This window comes from Mytilus californianus, unplaced genomic scaffold, assembly GCF_021869535.1.
Source record: "Mytilus californianus isolate M0D057914Y unplaced genomic scaffold, xbMytCali1.0.p SCAF_7, whole genome shotgun sequence".
Taxonomy (NCBI): Eukaryota; Metazoa; Mollusca; class Bivalvia; order Mytilida; family Mytilidae; genus Mytilus; species Mytilus californianus.
The window spans coordinates 87,457,760-87,481,209 of record NW_026262723.1 but is presented as its reverse complement, the minus strand read 5'-3'; the positions used below and the strand labels follow the sequence as shown (position 1 = coordinate 87,481,209).

Below are 23,450 nucleotides of genomic sequence, written 5' to 3'. Positions count from 1 at the left end.
TGTCTAAGCACCACAAGTTCTGCAAAATCACTCAACTAAAACTGAAAAAAACTAGATCTGGAACTCCTTATGACATATATGATAGGACTATATACTAAATATCTAATCAATTGATTATAGTATAACAGAAAAGAGCCTTAAACTGATATTTTTCGAGTAACTTTTCTAGGTCACAACTTCAGCAAAAATCCATGAATTCGAATGAAACTCAAATCTAATCTGTGACTTCTTATGATATGACAATATTATTCATACTCATAGTGAAGTAAAATTATATTCTGTCATGTTTGTTGTGTATATATCACCTGATTATACTATAAATAGAATTATCTTTTATTTTTCAGAATCTGGAGCAGCTATCTGTACATACTATTTAAGTAATGTTTGTAGTAAAGGTGCTGCTTGTCCATTCCGTCATGTTAAAGGTGACAGAACAGTTGTATGTAAACATTGGTTACGAGGTCTATGTAAAAAAGGAGACGATTGTGAATTTCTCCATGAGTATGATATGACAAAGATGCCTGAATGCTACTTCTTCTCAAAATTTGGTATGTAAATTATTGTAATTTATATTTGTATTGGCATCAGTCAGGAATTAGAATTAGTAGAGATATGAGAATATGTAAGGATATATATATATATATATATATATATATATTGAATAAACTTTAAGTACAAAAAAATGAAATATGAGAGCTTTCCATAAGAAAAAAAATCACACAATTACCATGATTACATAAAATAAGTGGATTGTTGTAAACTACATGTATCTTGACCTTATTTTCATGCTATGTTGGTCAAGATAAGTTTTTATTAACCTGATTCCACATCAGAAATCCGGTTATTTATTTGGGGTTAATCAGTTGTTTCTGTGCAATATCTTATGAACATTTATAACCAATGCTTTTAAAATTTTAATATGTTGTTACTGATGATGATATGGAGGTCAATTCAATATTGATGATTGTGCAGTTCAGAAGTTATTGTGATTGATTGATAGGGAAAAGGCACTTTATGTCGTATCAATGGAATAACTGAAGAACTGTTCGATGATTCAATTTTATTTCGTTCCATATAATAATATATATGACCCTTTCAGCCAACTCTTTTCTAATTTTAATGTGTTCTTACTAATTACAAAATGGAGGTCCATTTTCATACTGACAATTTTTACTTTTGTTGATCAGGAGTTATGGCCCTTCATTGCATTAACAATGATACTTATAAATGTAATAAAACCAGGTTTGTTATCATTATAACAGCCTCTTAAATTTGTTTTCCAGAATTTATACATAATAGGTACATTGAAATGTACTTTATTTATTACCTTGATTACTTATGTAGTTAACAGGTCTACCTCGAACTCAATCCATTGTCCTTTAAAATTTAAATATTTCAGAAGGCAAAACATTTTGATTTTAGTGAAAGTTTTCTCTTTCTTCTGTCTGTTCATAATTTTCTTTTGAGCACAAATTCTCCAACATTTTGCTTTTGAATGCAATGAAATTTTACACAATTGTATACCATCATGTTGATATTTGCATTTGCATAATACAGCTTTAATTATATTTTTGATTCAGCCATGCTGGATCTATGTGATCACTCCAGATTTGGAGATGGTGCAGAATTCTAATTTGAAGACATATTATGAAAATACTTATGTGTTTTTATGACTTGCAGAAACTTTATACACCATTTTAATAATCAACTGCCAACTTTTAATATGTTACTGTCCTTAAATTAAGAAAAGATTGGGCGAACAACTTCTTTATTTTAGATATACACTTGCATATAGTTCCTTTGTAAATCAAAATTCAAATTAAATTGCCATTTATTAATTGATGTGAAAAAGTGATTTATCAAATTTAAGCACTTGATCAGAATTATGAAAGTGTTTTATCGGTATCTTGTATGTTCGTGTAAGCCATTGAATAAAATTTGGTTCAAGATGTGTATTGATATCAGAGTTGATTCCCACACTTTTTTTTGAAATGCTATTATTCCCATTTTTTCATTAGGCAAAAAAGATTATTGATACAATACATTTTGTACCAGTATGATTATCAACTGTCATGATTTTCAAACAATTACACTCAATGCTGTATTTTAGTATTAATTGGAATCAATTCCATTCTAATGCAGTCTTAATTGACCACAATTAAATTATATCATGAAAGTTGATAATCATGCTGGTATTGAGGTAAAGAATTTGTGTATTCAATTTATTACACATCTAACTAAATACACAAAATCTTACCCTGAATAGTGTACCTATTATTTATTTTGATCAACACTTCATTAAATTATTTTGTTAATTTTGTGTGAAAGCTGACTGATTAATAAGATGTGGTTTTTGGAAAGTTTGCTATAGTTTGCTATAGCTTGCTATAGCAATATACTTTCCTAAGGCATCGGCCTCAAACCCTAAGTTGGACAGATTATCTTACTATGTCTACTCCTGGATAATGTAGTACTAGTGTTTGAATACTAATTCTAGGAAGATGCTTTTGAAATTTTGAGTTACTTCTATTTTGATTAGCTTACAGCTTGAATTAAAATGTACTGAATGTTCATCGATAATTCAAATGAATTCAACTTCATTTTGAAAATGGCTATCACAAACATTACTTTGCGGATCTGCGCTGTGCGGAAATTAAAATCAATACACATCTACACGAGACAGCAGTTATTTAAGACGTAAAAGCCCGAGTGTATCGAAAGTAACCTGGTATCTCATCTCGGACCATAACAGACTCGGACGATAACAAACTCTGCCTATTACATTATCGGCCTCCCAAAATCAGACTAGAACAAAATTCGTATATACTATTTGTTATTAAGTCTCCGAAACAAAAAAATAGGTGGGAGAGAAAAAAAGATTCTAAAAGTGGGAGTTGGAGATAGGGGGAGGGAGGTGGGAGAAGGGTACCCCCCTGTCCAACCCCTCCCCTATGGAATTTTATTTTTTTAAATTTTCAAATGACTATAACTTGAAAACAGTAAGTGATAGACACACGCGGTCTTCAGTAATGATCACAGGACAATAAAACAAATCAAGTAAAATATAGGTTGAGTCCCTGGGGTCAACCCACCCTCTTTCAATTTGAGAATGTGCTTTATCTTGTAAACAGTCGAGATCCCACACCTAAACCATATATATTCTTGTATGGGACAATAAAACAAATCAAATGAAATATTGGGGGAGTCCCTGGGATTACCCCACCCCATTCTGTTTGAGAACTTGTAAACGGTCGAGATCCCCAACCCTAAACCATATATATTCATGTATGGGACAATAAGACAAATCAAATGAAATATAGGGGGAGTCCCTAGGGGTCACCCCAGCCCCTCCTGTTTGAGAACTTGTAAACGGTCGAGATCCCCATCCCTAAACCATATATATTCTTGTATGGGACAATAAAACAAATGAAATGAAATATAGAGGAAGTCCCTGGGGGTCACCCCCACCCCATACTGTTTGAGAACTTGTAAACGGTCGAGATCCCCACCCCTTAACCATATATATTCATGTATGGGATAATAAAGCAAATCAAATGAAATATAGCTGGAGTCCCTCTGGATCACCCCCACCCCCTCCTGTTTGAGAACTTGTAAACGGTTGAGATCCCCACCTTGAAACCATATATATTCTTGTATGGGACAATAAAACAAATCAAATGAAATATAGGGGGAGTCCCTGGGGGTCACCCCCACCCACTCCTGTTTGAGAACTTGTAAACGGTCGAGATCCCCACCCCTAAACCATATATATTCTTGTATGGGACAATAAGACAAATCAAATGAAATATAGGGGGAGTCCCTAGGGGTCACTCCAGCCCCTCCTGTTTGAGAACTTGTAAACGGTCTAGATCCCCATCCCTAAACCATATATATTCTTGTATGGGACAATAAAACAAATCAAATGAAATATAGAGGAAGTCGCTGGGGATCACCCCCACCCCATACTGTTTGACAACTTGTAAATGGTCGAGATCCCAACCCCTAAACCATATATATTCATGTATGGGATAATAAAACAAATCAAATGAAATATAGCTGGAGTCCCTCTGGATCACCCCCACCCCCTCCTGTTTGAGAACTTGTAAACGGTCGAGATCCCCACCTTGAAACCATATATATTCTTGTATGGGACAATAAAACAAATCAAATGAAATATAGGGGGAGTCCCTGGGGGTCACCCCCATCCACTCCTGTTTGAGAACTTGTAAAGGGTCGAGATCCCAACCCCTAAACCATATACATTCTTGTATGGGACAATAAAACAAATCAAATGAAATATAGGGGAAGTTAACGGGGGTCACCCCGCCCCCCTTCTTTTTGAAAACTTGTAAATGGTCGAGATCCCCACCCCAAAACCATATATATTCTTGTACAGAACAATCAAACAAATCAAATGAAATAAAGAGTCCCCTGAGAATCAACCCCCCCCCCCATTTTTTGAGAACTTGTAAATGGTCAGGATCCCCACCCCTAAACCATATATATTCCTGTTCACGATTTCAAGAAGATTTGAATGACATGCAGGGTTAATCCCTAGGCGTCACTTATGCATATCACTTTACTAGACCAAACCAATTTGTACTGGACTTTGCCCAATGTCAGGCGACCATGGGAATGACTAATTATGGGAGCTTTGTTTGGGAGACTTCGTAACAGCATCCTGTTACTATTATTTCTTGTATTAAGTAAAATATTTTAAAAGTCGGAAAAAACGTTAACCACACAATCTACTAATCGTAGTCCGAGTTTGTTCAATATATAACAATCCAAACAAGAAAACTAACTGCTTAACTAGTAATAATACAATTTACTAAAAACAAATATGAAGGACCTTAATCAATAAAAAATACTTAATCACAGGCCCTTTACATGGGATGGGCACAGAAAGAATTTAACAGAGCATTCTGTATATTTGATTATTTTAAATCTACAGTTTAAGGTTGCAATAGAAATTATCAAAATTTGACATGACAAACATATGAAAAAAGTGATTTTTGATAATTGCTGATGAGACAATGGTTTAGGGAAAATTACCAAAGCTGTGATTAAATACATAATTGAAATAATACACATCTACAACCTATTTGAAATAATACACATCTACAACCTATTTGAAGTAATACACATCTACAACCTATTTGAAATAATAAACATCTACAACCTATTTGAAATGATACACATCTACTGTTGCAAACTTTCCACAGGTGCTATCCAGCACTCTGATTTTTCAAAGAGAAGACTAAAAATAAAATATGTATAAAAAATGCAACCAGATTTTATTTCACTTGTAAAATCAGTGTCATAATCATCTGACATAAATTAGTAATTAAGGTTTTTTTAAGTTACAATTATCAGTAATTTGGTTGAAACAATAAACACAATTGTATAACTCTTACCTGAGCATTTTCTCCAATAAATTTATTTCTATACTCCCCATTATATTGCTATTTAACAGTAATTTGAATTATCTCTGTATAAGGTATTTGTACATGTATCTTTGAATACAGGAAATGTATTTTTTTCTTAATGAAGAATGACCACCAATTCGTTTAAATGGCTTATAAGAAATATGCTTCACATTTGAAGATTTCCCTTAACATTCTTCTTTAATGATTGTTGCTGTTGCATCAGTCATTCCCTAGTTTTCATTTTTGCTAGGCTTTGGAGTCACTCCAAAAGTATCAATAAATAGAAGTTAACAACTTAAGCTTTAAAAGAAGGTCATTTGTCTATGAACAAGATACATGTAGGATGTCAGTGGTATCATGATATATATTTACTTTCATATAGGTGAATGTAACAACAAAGAATGTCCATTTTTACACATCGACCCGTCATCAAAGTTAAAAGATTGTGCTTGGTATGACAGAGGATTTTGTAGACATGGTAGGTTAATACACACACAACCAGATTTTATTGAAATGTTGCATGTAGCCTCAACTTTTATCTATCTGATTAAATACAGATCTTGTCTGTCCTCACTTTACTTACAAGGATCTGAAAATGCTCGGTTCTATGTACTTTCTGTTTTACAGACCTTTTGGAGTCCTCTGGTTTTGTGTTAAAGAACTACACCTTCACAAAATAGAAGGCTGACAATTCATTGGCTGATGTAACAATGACCACAACAGAAAGTACAACAGAGTGTTGTCAGATAGTGAACAAAGTGATGACACAGGATCTGTATTACAATCAGATTGAACTTTTATTAAACTTCAGCCTTTGTCTAATACCGCATAGGGGGTTATTTTCGAGGGGTGTTTATTTTCACTTATTTTGGCGGATAAATGAAATTTGCGAAAATTTATGCATACATTCTGTACTTTCTAATAGCTAAAGCTTTTTGTGAACGAACTTTTTAATCAGTCGACAGGTCGATAATGTTGTATGTTAGTGTTAATAAAATGCCAATGATGTATGTATATCCTTGTTAATTAGTGTCAAATAATATAAGAGTGCGAGGTACTGTCTCTGGTATTTTACCCATATTAATTAGTGTCAAATTAAATAAGAGTTGTATGTCACTCTTGATGATTTTTTAACCTAATTAGTACATCAATGGTCTGGCCATTTTCGTAACTAATCAACTGTTACATTTACAAGAAGTTTGTACACCTGTGACAAATACCTGAATTTTATTGATTAACTGTAAGTTGTAACAGAATATAATCAATTAATAAGACTTCATTCAGGTAAAAAAAACATTTAACACTAACAACTTTTTTTTAAATGCAATCATTTCATTGGGTACGTCAGAGACATATATATGTCTCTGGGTACGTCTAAACACTGCTCAGGACTTCCTGAGTGCACTCAGAACATAAAAAGTGCACTTAGGACTCTTTATAGTCATTGTATATGCACACAGGAAGAATGTATATATTCGTTACACGCTGTATATTTTAGTGGTAAATTTTGGTAGATTTTAAAAACAAACTTAGATAGATATTTATAATTCTCATAAAATAATGAGGATACGTGTCACTGATTACACAAATTATCCAATCAACAAAATTGATTGGATTATCTTTGTTGCTTATGAATATCATGTTGTAAGAATAGTGTTTTGTTTTAAATGAACAATACAATGTTTTTAAGTTGTTTCGGGATTGTTTTATGTAATTAAATTTAATTTATGCATAGTGAATTTTTACGTTTATGGAGAAAAATAATAAAAACACCCATTCAATGTATTTTTACAGATTATTTGTAATGAGGACAGCTAAATCAAATTTGTTGTTGTGCGTTCTGCAGTTCATAAAGAAAATAAAAATTGATATTGTTTTATTAGTTGCCTATTTGTGTATTACAAGTTCGTTTTTGCTTTTCTTTGTGATTTTTTTCTTCTCTCCAACATCAACTTAATAAATAAAAACATTGTATACTGATTATCATATTTTATTTAACCATAAAAAGACAGACAAGTGTTTTTTTTTAAATTTGATTTTGCTAAGTCTAATATCTTGGCTGCGTACGTGCTGTCCTTGGTCTCTTTCTTTGGTTTGGCTTTCGTGCAAGTTTCTGGGGTTTTGGTCTCTGTGCATGAGGACTTAGTCTTGTTTGAACGGACTTAGTGTCATTCAACAGTCTCTGAAATAGTCTTTCTCGCTATTCCTGGGTCTTAGAAAACCAACATTGATGGGATACAACATGTTTTCTGTAAGGACCGAAAAGTTCATGATTTCCCATTCCATATAGGGACCGCTTCAAGTCGATGAGTTGTACAAGTACAATGTTCATCAGTTTGGTAGTAAAGTCTTGAACACTCAACGACCTTCTTAAATATACATGATTTATGGACTCACAATTGTTGTTTGTCCATAAATGGTCATGTTTAAGCTGCACTTTTGGCTGACAGACATTATCCTCTAGCCAGTTTCGTAGATAAGTGTTGAAACAGTTGGCAAAGAAAGAATATTTCGAGCTCAAATTACCTGCTTAAAATAGTTGTAATGGGAAATGTCAGACACATTGACCTACAAGAAATTGTTTAGAAATAATACCCAAAATATGATAAATGACAGAAAACGGAGAAGAAAACGGCCACAAATTCATTTTTATACGACCGCAAAAAATTTTGCGGTCGTATATTGGTATCACGTCGTCGTCGTCCGAAGACAGTTGGTTTCCAGACAATAACTTTAATTAAATAGAAATCTATGAAATTTAAACACAAGGTTTATAACCACAAAAGGAAGGTTGGGATTGATTTTGGGGGTTATGGTCCTAACAGTTTAGGAATTAGGGGCCAAAAAGGGGCCCAAATTAGCATTTTTCTAGTTTCCAGACAATAACTTGTGGAACGGTGTATGGATCTCTCTGAAATTATACCACAAGTTTCCATACCACAAAGGGATGGATAGGATTTGCTTTGGGGGTTATGGCTCAAACCGTTTAGAAATTAGGGGCAAAAAAGGGGGAAAAACAAGGGTTTCCTGGTTAATGGACAATTAAGACAATTTAAAAGCAGTGTAAGAGAGGTAATCCAAACACAACGTTTTGATTACCTCCCTTACACTGCTTTTAAATTATGTATAAAGAAAGAAACTCAATTTTCAAAAGACAAAAATTGGGGGTCACAATTTATTTTGCTAATTCTTTGTATAAAGTCTGAAAACAGATTTACTAAGTATTGCACAACAGCAAGAAATCTTCAATTGAATATAAATTCAAATCATACATTTGGATTCCAGACAATAACTTTAGTTTAAGTGTATGGATCTCTATGAAATATAACCAAAAGGTTTAATACCACAAAAAGAAGGTTGAGATTGGTTTTGGGGGTGATGGTCCCAACTGTTTAGGAAATAGGGGCCAAAAAGGGGCCAAAACAAGCATTTTTCTAGTTTCAGGACAATAACTTGTGTATAAGTATTTTGATTGCTCTGAAATTGTACCAAAAGGTTCAATACCACAAGTAGAAGGTTGGGATTCATTTTGGGGTTAACTGCCCAAACCGTTCAGGAATTAGGGGCCAAAAAGGGTCTAAAACAAGCATTTTTCTAGTTTTCAGACAATAACTTGTGTTTAAGTGTACGGATGTCTCTTAATTTGTACCACATTTTACAAAAAGAAAATTTCTTCAAAATTGGGGGTAAAAAATATTTTTTTGGGGAGTTCAATTTTTTTCCCCTCCAGATTTAAAAAATTGTCAATTTTCCAAAGAAAAAAATTGGGGGTCACAATTTATTTTGCTAATTCTTTGTATATAGTCTGAAAACAGATTTACTAAGTATTGCACAACAGCAAGAAATCTTCAATTGAATATAAATTCAAATCATACAACCAATTTCAAGTTCTTCGACTACATTTATTCTGTGTCAGAAACCTATAATGTGTCAAAAATTTAATTACAATCCAAATTCAGACCTGTATCAAGCTTGAATATTGTGTCCATTTTTGCCCCAACTGTTCATGGTTGGACCTCTTTGGTCGTATCCAGCTGCGCTCTGCGAAGCAGTTTATTCAGAATTTGTTTTCACATTGAAATCGTTCAAGGCTTGTATTACTGAACAAGAACGATTTTAATGAGAAATAAAATCTTACTATATGAGATTTCAGGGGCGGGTCCAGGTGAGGGCGTACCCTTTTCAAAAAAAAAAAAAAAAAACTATCGTAATCTGCTAATATTGTATTGAACCGTTACATTAGTGCATTTCACAATTAATTTATGTTTTTTAGCAAAAAAAAGGTCCAAAAAATTTTTCCCCTCACTCCGCTCAGCAACAGATTTCATTCTACGCCCCCTCTTTCAAATATCCTAGAAACGCCCCTGGCTTTGATTGTTTGAAAAACGTATTTTGATAAGTACGGCATCAAATACATTTAAGAACGGGTTTGATACAAAACCAAATCTTGATTCATGAAAATTATGACAATTTCCATCTTCAGGTTTTATTTCCCTTTTCAAACTCGTTCAAGGAATTTATTACTGGACAAGAACGAGTTTAAATGGGTGAATAAATCTTACTAAATGAAATTTGGAATTACAAATTAGTTATTTTTTTTTTTACATATAGGCTATCATTAGTCAAAACGTGTTAATTATTTGAATGAATCTTAATGACAAGAAATTAGAACAAAACACACATATTTATATAAATAAGTAAAATTAAAACACAATGATACCAGAAAATTGAAATATGAAAATATTCAACGCTATATATTTTAGTAAGTGATCAGGTTAACTGTTGTTGAAAGCTTCAAAGTAATGATGTTTCGCCGATTTTTTTAAAGGCAGTGCTTTAATGCCTTTCTGGTTGCCGGGTTTATCTTTCCTTCCGCGACATCCATCTTATCTACGTGGGGGGTCATTAGGCTCCAAGTAGATCCGGAAATGTTGAATTCTCTCCTCTTCTTATTGTGATATAAAATGTTTTTTGTTTCATTTCATTTACATTGGGAAATAGAGAAACGATCATTGTGTTTTGTTAGTTTTAAAAACTTTTGATATATTTGTATTTTGCATTATAAGCAGTCATCCGATTGACAAACTAGAATTATTTGAATTCCGTGTGGAAAGAGCTCGTGTTAATTTCGAGTGTTATCTGCAATCGAGATGTTTATAAGTCGTTGATATAATAATTAAAGGTCGACTGAACATGAATTATATTATACAATTTAAAGAGCATTTCTGTTTATGCACGTGAACCCGTCTAACGTTATTGTTATTTCGCAGTTATATAAAGTAGCAAATTATCGTTCCTGAATAGGTGGTGCCGTGGTAGCCGATCCTGTTCCTCAACTTCCGGTTTCTGCACTGTGCAACTATTTCAGTTACATTTTTAATTAACGATGCCAAGTACTTGTTTTTGTGTACCTTGATGTCATTTAAGAGGAGGACATGCATTTCCAAATGACTTAAAAAGAAGGAAAAGTTGGATCAACGCCATGGCCCATACGCAGATTGGACGAGAACACAATGAAATCGTGGAGTCCATCTCAATCAGCTGTTGTTTGCAAGGCACGTTTTACTGAAAAAGACTACGTGCAGGAAACTATTCATGGTAAAACTCTATTTTCTTTTTGAAATATATAGTTATATATGTAATCGCCATGCGAATAAACCAAAGTCTGTTTACAACTGCAATTATCGTTTTAGAATAAAAGGGGGTGGTTAATTCAAGACGTCATAATTTTTTGGATTACGATTCAATGTGATCTGTTTGAGATATTTTGGTGATTGCTACAATTATAATGATTTCTTACAAAAGGTATATCATACTGAGAATTATTTTAGCAGTAATTATGCTAATGTAGTAATGACAGGAATGCATAAGCTATGCCTCATAGACTTTCTTGAAAAATATCAATGACAATGTTAACAGGAACAAAACAATGACATGCTCTCATCTATATTATAGTTATTTAGGTACAAACAATGTACGTTTGTTGCATAAGTCTCTCATTGTTTGTCCTTTGGATTTACATAACATACATTGAATCAGGCAAACATAGTTTTATCCAGATTGTAATGAATAAATCTAGTTAATATTTCGCCAGGTAGTACAAAGTATACATTGCTAATGGAAGTTCATTTAGTAATCAAAAAATTAATGTTTTATAACCTTTTCAGGGCGCAAACCCACCATACAGAGACTTAAGTCTACTGCCATTCCCAGCCTATTTTCCTGGACCAAGCAAGAGACTGAATCGTCTGCAAAAAGAAAAATCAGGGCAGTTTCCTGTGAAAACAAAAGAACTTAACTTGATGAATATTGTAGTAGAAATCTAGAGGAAAGTTTTGATTGTAAAGTTGGTTTTCCTGAAGAAGTCATTCATACTGCAGAAAGGATTTATGACTGTCCACCACCAACTGCCGAGCTAATGTTGAGCTTCACAGATGGAATTACGCAAACACCATCAATGCCTATGTTTTCAGCAGAGAATTTTGAAATGAAGACACGTGACACAACCATGCATTTTTATACCGGTTTAGAGTTGTATACTAAATTTTTATTTGTTTTGACTACACTTGGTCCAACAGCACATTGTTTGAGATACATATATTTTCAAATTGAAAGGGTGTCAGTTGAAAATCAGTTTTTTTATGACTTTGATGAAATTGAGGCATTATACAACCAACTTTGAACTGTCTAGATTCTAGATTGAATCTAGTGTTAAGAATATTGTGTATACATGGATTGTTTTTATGTCTAAACAGTGGTGTGAGGCTAACACTTGGCCATCTAGTGGTTTAGTCAGGTATTTTTCGCCATCCAACTTCAAATTAAAGTTTCCTACGACTTGGATTATTATTGCAAGGATTTGTATAGTGAGAAGGATTGGAATCTCGCGGTATATCGACACTTCTCGCGTATCGTGAGATGTTGCGTACTCGCCACTATAAATTTATACGCGCTTGTTAGTAAATATCCGGTCGAACAGCGTGTATTGCAAGATAATCATTTCTGACTTGTATGTGTTATGTTTAGTTTGTTTTAGCATCTTTGATCAATATTTTGTTTTAATTCGCAAAGATATCACGATTCCTTCTGAATATGTCATATTGAGGACCTCTCTCAAGCTGGAAAATAAACTTTGATAGTCGTTTACATTTGGCAGATCTTTGCCGAAAATTATCGTAATTATGTTGTTGTTTTTCTTGTGAATGTTATTTGAGTAGCCCAACACATCTTTATGATACTTGTAATAGCTGTTTAAGATAACCCAAAAGAGAAGGTCAAAACAACTATTTATTTTCGCAGCTTGTCTTTGTCCTTTCTTCTAGTATATGAAACTAACCCAACTACCACACGAGCATTGACCATGTTGACAGTTAGAGGAAATCATACAGTCTTCAAGAATATTCAGTCTCCATACAATATCTGTATGTTGATTTTTCATCATAGTTAAGTTATGAATAAATTTAACAGAATCAATATACATGTACAAATGTAAGGTCCGTAACAAATGAGAAATTAAATGAATTCATTGATTTACAAGAATTCTCGTCTGTTCAAACTGCAAATACATGAGTTGTAACTGGAACTATAGAGGTTTGAGTTCATTGAAGGACTGGCAGGAAGTTAAAAATAAGTTCATGATTATAAACAACAGTAAAATAGAAACTGAAATGATATGGAGTAAATGTACATGTACATGGGACTAAATCGCACCCAATACATAGAAAACATAGAAAATTATCAATGAACATGGCTTTTATTCCTGTTCTTCATCTTGACAGTTGATGTAGGTTCTTCAACAATGAATGTATCATTCATATCCTAAAATCAATGGTTGTACCCATGGCAAGTACAAGTAAATTTCACTTGTGAAACACATTAGTAACACAAGCAACTAATAGCATTTTACGAATAACTTTGATGGGTTATCTGCTTATTGTGCCTACTCATAATTTGTTTCACATTTTTCACGTTGTGGCCTTTTAGAGACAACTATACAATATGGGTTTTTCTCATTGTTGAAGGCTGTACAGTTGCCTATAATTGTTTACATCCACTTCATTTGAATTTGATGGATAGTTGTCTCATTGGCATTCATACATCTTCTTTTTTTTATATTGGTAAAGATTTGACATTTTTTATTAGCATTAAGAGCATATATAAGTGGACAATCATTTCATTTTAGGGGGTAAGGCAGGAGGATTTCTCTTGGACAGATTATTCAAAAATAGTCAATATTATTTCATGTTTATCTGTTGCTCAGATTGTTTATGTCACATAGCTTCATTTTCACTTTTTACATAATTTTTCATGCTTAATGTGAGGCAGAAATGCAGCAGCTTATTCATTTTCATCTTGAACGGGCAACATTATTTCTTCTACTAATTCTCACCAAGCTAAAATATTCATTCCCACATCACCCCACCTTCATCCCATTGACCCAATAAATCCATTGGTTATCCACTTTCAAAAAGTACCTACATTGTACCTAGAAAACCTATCTTAGTGAACACTGACCTGTATTCGTTTACATCCTTGTCCTTTGATCTCATGATAGTTGTCTTAATAGCAATCGTACCACATCTCCTTATTTTTATACCCACATGAAATATTTTTTTACATTCCTTATGAACCAAGCATGAAAGACCAAAAAATGGAACATTGTTACAAACTAAACTATCTGGGAACACCCAACCACAGAAATGCTGGTACCTGCTATGACATGTATGAAGACATGTATTCTGGATGTCTTGTAATAAAAGAAGTTTGTTCTTGCTGACAAATTTTATTAACACACAAAGCAATATTAAAACATGTTAATTTTCCAAGTCCTTTTTTAATTCCATTCATGACACTATTTGAATAAATATATAGTCACTGGTTGGATTTTACATATTGATAATGGTGATTTCATACTCTGGTTAACTTCCGTCTTAAGTTTGTCACAGGAGCTGACACAATTTGTATTTGAATTTTTGGAACATAAAGTATCCTCTGCGACGTGTACATCATAGAAAATACATTCTACAAATGTATGTCTTCTAGAGGCTTGGTTTGATGCTTTTCCCTGTATTGCATGCAGTATGAGTGATCATTTTGTAAGTCAGAATATGTTGTTATTTCTTGCACTTTCACCACAAAGAAACATATCTCCTTTCTTTAACTTTGGTATCCTGAAAATAACAAACATTTTTTTTTGAAAGACTAAAATACATAAAATATAATTAGGGTTTCCCTGAGGGCTATTCCAGAAAAAAATGTATGGGGGGGTTGGAAGGCAGTTTTTGTCAGCACCCACAACCCAGACAATTGTAATTGAGAATCATAGTGCATTATAGTGTGAAAAGTTGCTCTGATACCCATCACCCAAGTATTATTAATATAAAGTGCCTTCCAACCCCCCCATACATTTTTTTCTGGAATAGCCCTGACATTTTCCATATTGTAAAATTATAATATTAATCCATTTAATTTCAAAGCAAAATAAATAATAAATTACATGTAAAACAAAATACACCTGCCTACTACAAATTAAAAACGAATAAGAATCTAAAAATTACATTTTGTGGCAGTACTAGTACTAATGCTGAAAGCTGTCAGAGCTGGCTAGAATTCAACTTAAGAATTTCTGTAAAAATATTAAGAGATGTGGCACACTGGTATGATTCTTGCACAAATTCTGAATATAATGATTTTAAAGTAATTCTGGTATCAGTATTATTTTATATATTTAATAATGTAGTTACCTGATTATTATCCACAGCCATAACCAACTATTGTCTTCAGAGAGAAGTACTATTAGAACACAAAATATCTTTCACATCTGAAAGTAAAAAACTTAATGCAAATATGATGTTAAACAATTATACACAGTAACTGAAATTTTATTACTTATGTATCAAGAGTAAGCTACTCTCCTAGCTGTCCATATATAAAAGCTAAATAATTATTTTTTATCAAATAACATTTAGAGAATTTTGCAGTAATTTAAAAACAAATAATTGGGCACTCGTCACTGCTGGGTTATGTATAATCTGTTACTGTTTAAACCATGTAAACAGATGTAATTTACATGTTCACTATAATAATGCTGGGATATGTATTTTATTGAAATTAATCCAGTTATCGTGGGTTTTATGGTATACATATATATATATATATATATATATGAACATTAACAAAGTAACACAGTTCATAATACATCACAAAAATAATAAAATACAAGACATGAATTTATGTAGAATATGGAGTCTGGTCAGAAAAAGTTCAGAATTTTAAAGTCCGCATTGGCACATTATGCATCCTATACAAGTACATAACCGGTTGATTGTATTGGGGTAACAAGGATTAATTATGTACTTTAGTAGACATGTAGCCATCCCAAGAATATCAAATGTTTGACCATGACAACATAAAATTTTTGACTATTTTGGTATTTCTTTATATTTCAAATGATGAACCCAGACGCCCAAGAGTCCTGACAATACATGTATGAAGAGTTTTTAGTAGTGAGCTGAGAGTTTATAACTGCTCCTTGATGAAGTGCCTAATTTTACTTTCAAATTCTCCATACATGTACATGTGAATGGACCGTTCTTTTCTTTTTGGTTTTTGTTTATGAGTGTTAAGAAATTTTGTGTATTGTGGAACACTTTTTGACAACAAAGCCTGAAAAATAGTCTTTCATAAAATTTCTTTTTATTCATTTGGGCAGTTAGAAAAATTGTACTGGTCTGGGACGAGCGCTTGTGATTTATCCTGAAGACGGCAATATATATTTTTTATTTCATTAACTGAAATAGTCGCACTGAAATCGTACCCTTATCCCCCACGCTTTTAAGCACATATATACACGTATATAAATACAAATGTAACTATCTCCTGTTATCTTTAGTACAGGCCTGAGGAATACCAAAAAATTGGAGAGATAGACAGTCTTAATATATGATAGTAAGAACATGCCTTTAACTTGTAAATTAATAGTGTCCATATATTTTCACTTTATACTACTGCCAAAATATGCTATCACCTATGACAGTAGCCTATAATAATAATAATAATATTTTATTCAATAAAATATCAAGCATATGAGTTAATACAATACTCATTATATACGATACATAAAGACATTACTAACACATACTTTGTAAAATATAATGGTATTTTATGAGTGTAGATAATCTTTAACTGCATGGAAAAAATTTGCTGATATTTTATCAGGGATAACCCATGAAAGCTTTAAAGCTTGTTTCCAATGGGGTCCCTTCATGTAAACGGCTTATAGTTTCGACATACAAAAAAGATATCACACAAATTAATATGACATAAAAAATTCATATAAGAATATTTTGAATAAAAAATGAGTTTAATAATATAAAAAGAAGTCTGATGAGGCCGCACTATAACTTTTGGTCAAGTACTCTTTAACACTAATTTTGAAATCCTTTATTTTCTTTATTTTTTTAACATTATTTGGCAACATATTCCAATCTTGTATGCCATTAAAATAAAATGTATCTTTTTGTTGACTCTTTACTGGTGGAACCCAGAAGTTATATTCACTATTTCGTGTGAAATGATGATGAAGATGTCTCACCTTTGTAAAATTTGTATACATATAATTAGGACAATGATGGTAATAGATATTATGAACATGGTTTAATCTCAATTATTTAACACGATTTTCAATATTAACATAACCAATACTATTCAATACATTATGGTCAACTTTTGATCTATATCCAGTATTTTTTATAAATCTAACACATTTGTTTTGTAATACTTGTAACTTATCTTTATATTTTTTGCTGACACCAGCATACCATGCAGAACAGGCATAGTCAAAATGACATTGAATTAGAGCTGTAACTAAAGTCTTTCTAGATTGTTCTGATAAACATTTGGCCTGTCTGTATAGGAACTTCAATCTTGAATTTATCTTTTGAATAATATTATTTAAAATTTTTTCTCCAGAAAGAGAATTATCAATATTCAGGCCTAAATATTTCACACAATTTTGAGATGAAATTGTGTGATTATTACAAGTAACATCAAAGTTACGAATTTTAGACAATTTACGTTTTGACCCAAACAGAATAGTTTCTGTTTTCCCCAAATGAAGTGATAATTTATTATCGATAAGCCATTTGCTGCAAGATTCAAGTTCCTTACCCAGTTTCTCAGATATAACTTCTGGGTTCTTATGAGAATATAGTATGGTACTATCGTCAGCATATAATAAAATTTTACAGTCTTTACTTATACTTATAGACATGTCATTAACATAATATAAGAATAATAGTGGTCCTAAAATACTCCCTTGTGGTACCCCACATGTAATATATCTTAAATCAGATTCAGTACCATTTATACTAACTTTTTGTTGTCTATTACATAAATATGATTCAAACCATTTAGTACATTTGACACTAAGTCAGCCTATGTGCAGTATGACTATGATATACTCAGTTGATGTGGTGAACGTAAGCAGGGTTCTGTAAACCCTTGAAGGCATAAAGGAATTTCCCAGTACATTTTCATATCAATTCTAAAGGAAAAAGCAATACCTTTTGGTGTAAATGTCCATGAAACGACAGATGCAAACTATGTATTCTACTGTAAACATTTTTCATCACGTTCGAGTGACTACAGGAAGTTTATTTATGTTAATTTGGTCCCGCCCATTATAACGACTTTTGGATGCATCTAGTAACCGTAGCGGTATTTTGAAAATATGATAATATCACACGTTATCATTTTGCAAGCCAAATGTTTTAGAAAGTACAACAAATAAACTATGATAAATTGATATAATTAAGTTTTAGTGTTGAAATCGACCGATTGTGGCACTTTATTGATATTTTATCAGTCCACTTTTTTTTGCACTGACGCGGGACGATTTTTGACGGTTGGTCTGAAATAACCATTAAAATAACAACAACGAAAGCTCCTTACACTATATAGTTTATAATATGCACGCACCACACACATTTATTTCATATAATTCAAGTTTCTGAACACAATTCCGTATTATGAAGGAGGAGATTGAGATTAAAGTTGTTGTTTGGACTGCCTATTTGGGCGGGATTATTACGATGACCAATAGATAAAATGCATAGTATATTTAGATGCAGACAATGTGTTTTGTAAAGATATAAAATGTTTTTTGAATCAGAACTGTCATAAACTTACATTTAAAAGTATCACATCATGTAATTTTGTTATAGTATACTTACAAAACGCCGAGTTTATCAGGGGCGTGTTTTTTTGTTCTTCGGTAGTGAGCCAGAAGAGGTCCATTTCTGTTTTTTTGCATAGGGAAGATCTTCTGGCTCTCTTCCACCTCTTCTTTTTTGATAGGTAGTTTAGACGGCAGAGGCACATAACAAACATGGCGTCGTTTAGTCTAAATGACATTAATAAATTTATGAATGCAGATATATTAGAATGTGAGCTGTGTTATAAACGTTTTTATGGTATGACAGTCTTAGTAGGACATCCCTGTAGGACGATAAGCTGGATAAATATATGAACTACACGGACAATAACAGTTAAGGGACGGCTATTTGATATTCTAGGGAAGGGATTTTGATTGATTGGTGTTTAACGCTACTTTCAACACTAAGTTGGGCTATTCCGTGGTGGTCAGTTTAAATTTATAGATGAAGGAAGGGAAGAGGGCATTATTAACTATTTTAATCTGTCGCTAATTATGCCTATTTTTCAGCTCTTACCAGCCAACCATATTCATATATGAAATCCTCCTACCCCCCATCCCAATAAATGAATGAATATCAAATGGTTTTTCCTCTTATTTAACACAAGTTTAGATTGATTGATTGTTTGTTGCTAATTTTTAACGCCCAGTGACAAATATGTCATGCATGTTCAGGACTCGGTTCAGGAAACACGAGTTTAAAAGTCAGGTAAATAAATAAAAACGAAGAAATGTATAATTGCTAATGAGGCAACTATCCACCGGAGTTCAAATATGAAGTGGATGTAAGCAATTACAGGGCAACCGCAATTAAGGCCTTCAACAATGACAAAACCCGATACTGTCAAAAGGCCCGACGTGAAAAGTGTGAGAAACAATTCAAACGAAAAAACTTGCGGCCTAATTATACATAAATTTACAAAATATCAAATATGAGTCGAGACATGAACCAACGACAACAACTAAACTACAGGCTCCTGACTTTGGACAGGCACACAAAGAATATGGCAGGGTTGATATAAAAACGAAGATTGCCAATGAGACAACCCTCCACAAGAGACCAAATGACACAGCAATTAAAAGTTATAGGTCACCGTAAGGCCTTCAACAATAAGCAAAGCCCATACCGCATAGTCAGCAATAAATGGCCCCGAAATCACAAATGTAAAAAAATTCAAACGAGAAAACTAACGGTCTAATTAATGTACAAAAAAATGAACGAAAAACAAATATGTAACAAACGACAACCACTGAATTACTGGCTCTTGACTTGGGACAGGCACATACATACAGAATGTGGCGGGGTTAAACATATTAGCGGGATCCGGCACAACCAGCCCCCTAACCTGGGACAGTGGTGTAACAGTACAATAATATGTTTGTGAGCGCTCAACCCTCCCCGAAGCTGGGACAGTGGTGTAACTGTACAATATAAGAACAACCTGCACAAATCAATTGCAATTAGATTAACTCAAAAGATCGGTACGAGACACACACAAAAAAACTTACATTAAGACAATAGACACAAAGCACCGAAATAAGAGTATTTGCAATTACTGGAAGTTTGTTCAAAGCTAAAATATTACAACTATAGTACTATAGTACTAAAATAAATCTTGTTCTCCCAGACTGAAGTATCAATCAGTACACAACCAACGGATTTACTAAAAAAAAAAAGAAGAAAAAACAGTCTGAGAAAAATGTCTGGTATACATTGTATACTTGCATATAGATCCATATATTTTTCTTGAAAAGTGGTGGTCCGAAGGTTTTGACCATCGAAATTAAGCAATAGAAATAATAGTTAGGAACAGAAGATTTTCTAAAAGGACCACCAGAGAAAAATGATTTTGAGAATTTTCCGATATCTTTGCTTTATACAAAAATAATCCAGTTTGGTTACTTTAAAAAAAATGGATAGACAAGATGTCCTTTTTGATCATATTCGAGACAAACATTGACGAATTTTTGTGCAGTTTAAGATTATTCTTAAAAATCAAATAGTGGGGGTTTACGCCTGATTTGTCTAGCAAAATTGAGTAAGAGGAAAGAACAAAGAAAAATGTCACGAACAGAGGACACTTTTACAGTCATGTCTACCGGACGTATCTTAATTTTCTATAAAATCATCGTAAACTTCATTTGATATGTCATCCAACATAACAAAAATCTGCTATATTCGACGGCAAATTGAATTTTTGTTTTATTGATCTTCCGTAGAATATCTCCAGAAGAGATCCAGATTCATTTTTTTGGACACTTCACCAGAAGACATTCTGGAGATGTGCAGAAGAGACCAATAAAACACGCCCCTGGAAATGACAAAAATTCAACTTGTAATGGTGGACGAAAAACGACTAACGAGATGCATCACGGTAAATCTCGCAAAATCTCATCATACGCAGCTTATTTCAATACAGGCAATGCAAATAGTCCACGAGATTCCAATCCTTCTCACTATACAAATCCTTGATTATTGACAGCACAGAATATCCCGTGATAAAACCTAAAGCTCCTAGAGCTCAGGCAACCTTTTCATCATATAAAAACAGAAACCCTGAAAATTCTTTAATGTTCGACACCTGGTGGTTTAGTCGCTTTCGAGACGCGACGGCCATACTTCCATGACGGCCATGGGATGTGTCGGCCATACCGTCACATCGTCCATGGGACATATCGGCCACACATTGTGAGACGTATCGTCCACACTTTAAAAAAATTTTTTTATTGAGGCTATAACATAAAATATAATAATAAAATAAGTATTTATTCATAATAATAACATTAATATGATTTTGTAGTATTTTTTTCTGTACAAGAGATCTTATTTATTCTTGTAAAAATTATATTTGCTTGATCATCATCACTCGTGTTTACAACTTGTTGGGGCCATATTATGTAAGTATATTGATTATTTCTTCATTATCAGTTATAAACAATTTCTGAAGAATAATTTTTGTTGTAATGTGATAGAAATTTAAAACAGGACTCAGTGTTAAGGTTAACTCTAAGGAAGGCAGTTCATCAAGTTCGAGTTATATTTGTCTAGTCCAAATAATTATGACGTCTTGAAAGGCTATTATATTTTTTTTCTTTGACGCGATGTAAGGCAGACAGAAATTAGTCTCCCATTCGGATATAGTCATTCATATTTGTTCATTTTGTTCTGTTTGTTATACGCAAGATATCAAAAAATTATTTAGAAAACAATATGATATTTTAATATTTTATTAGATTAAACACATTCATTTATGATATATATATAATGAGTAAACAAATGATATAACAAAATTAAACATGATAAATAATATAAAAACAGTAAAGTTTATTTAAAAGTTATAATAACCATCTATAAGTATCAAAATAATTCATATATAACATCTTTATAAAAAAAAAAAAACCATGGACGATACGTCTTCACAAAGTATGGCCGTTTTTGACATATGGCCGTTTCATCTTTTCGGGGTATGGCCGTTTCATCCTATGGACGTCATGGCAGTATGGCCGTCACGTCCTGCATCGGTTTAGTCAACTATGTCTCTAATGCATATGTTGGTTGTACCAGTGACTATGAAATGGTTGAAAGATGTAGAATAGTTCAATTATGTGATCCAGGTGATAGTGTGATGGCAGACAAAGGTTTAAATGTGCAAGATTTGTTTGCTAACTTTTTTCCAAAAAAGAAACAGAATTAGTTCCAAAACTCTTATACGGGATAGAAAAGTCTCCAATTAACACGTGCACATAGAGCGAATTATTGGACTTGGCAAAACATACAAAATTCTAATAAATCCTATGAATGGAACTGAAACAAAACTTTCATCTGAAATAACATTTAGTTGTTTTATGTTGTGTAATTTTAGAACTTGTATTGTACCAAAGGATGCATAAATAAAAGTGACGCAATGAATTTTGTTCTGATATATATATATTTTTACAATTACATGTACATGTAAATTGTAATGCATATAAAAATAAGGAGATGTGGTATGATATTCAGTGAGTTTATCGAACTAAAGTGCATAAGAAATGGGTTTAAGCAGTTACAGGTGTAACTGTCACCGTACAATCTCCAACAATGAGAAAAACTCGTACCGTGTAAAACATTTCAGAGATCTTACAACTAAGTTTTGTTGTCTCACCTTGACTTTGGTGAATTGTTTATATCTGTTGATGTAAATATAAAAAAGAAGATGTGGTATGATTGCCAATGAGACAACTCTCCACAAGAGACCAAATGACACAGAAATTAACAGTTAAGGTCACAGTACGGCCTTCAACAATGAGCAAAGCCCATACCGCACAGTCAGCTATAAAAGGCTTCGAAATGACAATGTAAAACAATTCAAACAAGAAAACTAACGGCCTAATTTATGTACAAAAAATGAACGAATATAACAAATATGCAACACATAAACAAACGACAACCACTGAATTACAGGCTCCTGACTTGGGACAGGCACATACATGTACATACAGAATGTGGCGGGGTTAAACATGTTAGCGGGATCCCAACCCTCCCCCTAACCTGGGACAGTGGTGAAACAGTACAATATAAGAACAAACTATAAAAATCAGTTGAAAGAGGCTTAACTCATCAGATGGATAAATGCAAATACAAGTGGACGTGGTCGGGTAGTTGTACATCCAAACAACAAAAAGACACTAAGTACAGATCTGAGAGTACTCGCAGTTACTGACAGCTAGTTCAAAGCCACTAACAACTGATAAAAATCTTGCATCTAAGACTAAATTATCAATCCGTAAGCTCCCTTTAGAATTTTATAAATTTCATATTTTACATTTCT

General features: G+C 32.9%; 1 protein-coding gene and 1 long non-coding RNA gene across 3 annotated transcripts in view; one reads left to right on the top strand and one right to left on the bottom strand.

The window, feature by feature from the left end:
- Nucleotides 1-23,450, top strand: part of LOC127709837 (cleavage and polyadenylation specificity factor subunit 4-like) — a 34,743-nt gene that overhangs the window by 3,456 nt on the left and 7,837 nt on the right. Inside the window, exons 2-3 of the mRNA XM_052215500.1 lie at nucleotides 345-548; nucleotides 5,812-5,907. Coding sequence (XP_052071460.1) covers nucleotides 345-548; nucleotides 5,812-5,907 — 300 coding nt within the window. The remainder of the gene's footprint in view (nucleotides 1-344; nucleotides 549-5,811; nucleotides 5,908-23,450) is intronic.
- On the bottom strand, nucleotides 14,192-18,679 carry LOC127709838 (uncharacterized). Of its 2 annotated transcripts, none has more exons than XR_007985780.1 (3): nucleotides 18,662-18,679; nucleotides 15,173-15,249; nucleotides 14,192-14,599 (listed from the first exon to the last, which is right to left on the bottom strand). It is a non-coding gene; the product is annotated as an uncharacterized LOC127709838 (long non-coding RNA). The 2 variants fall into 2 exon arrangements; XR_007985779.1 differs by lacking the exon at nucleotides 18,662-18,679 and adding an exon at nucleotides 17,993-18,250.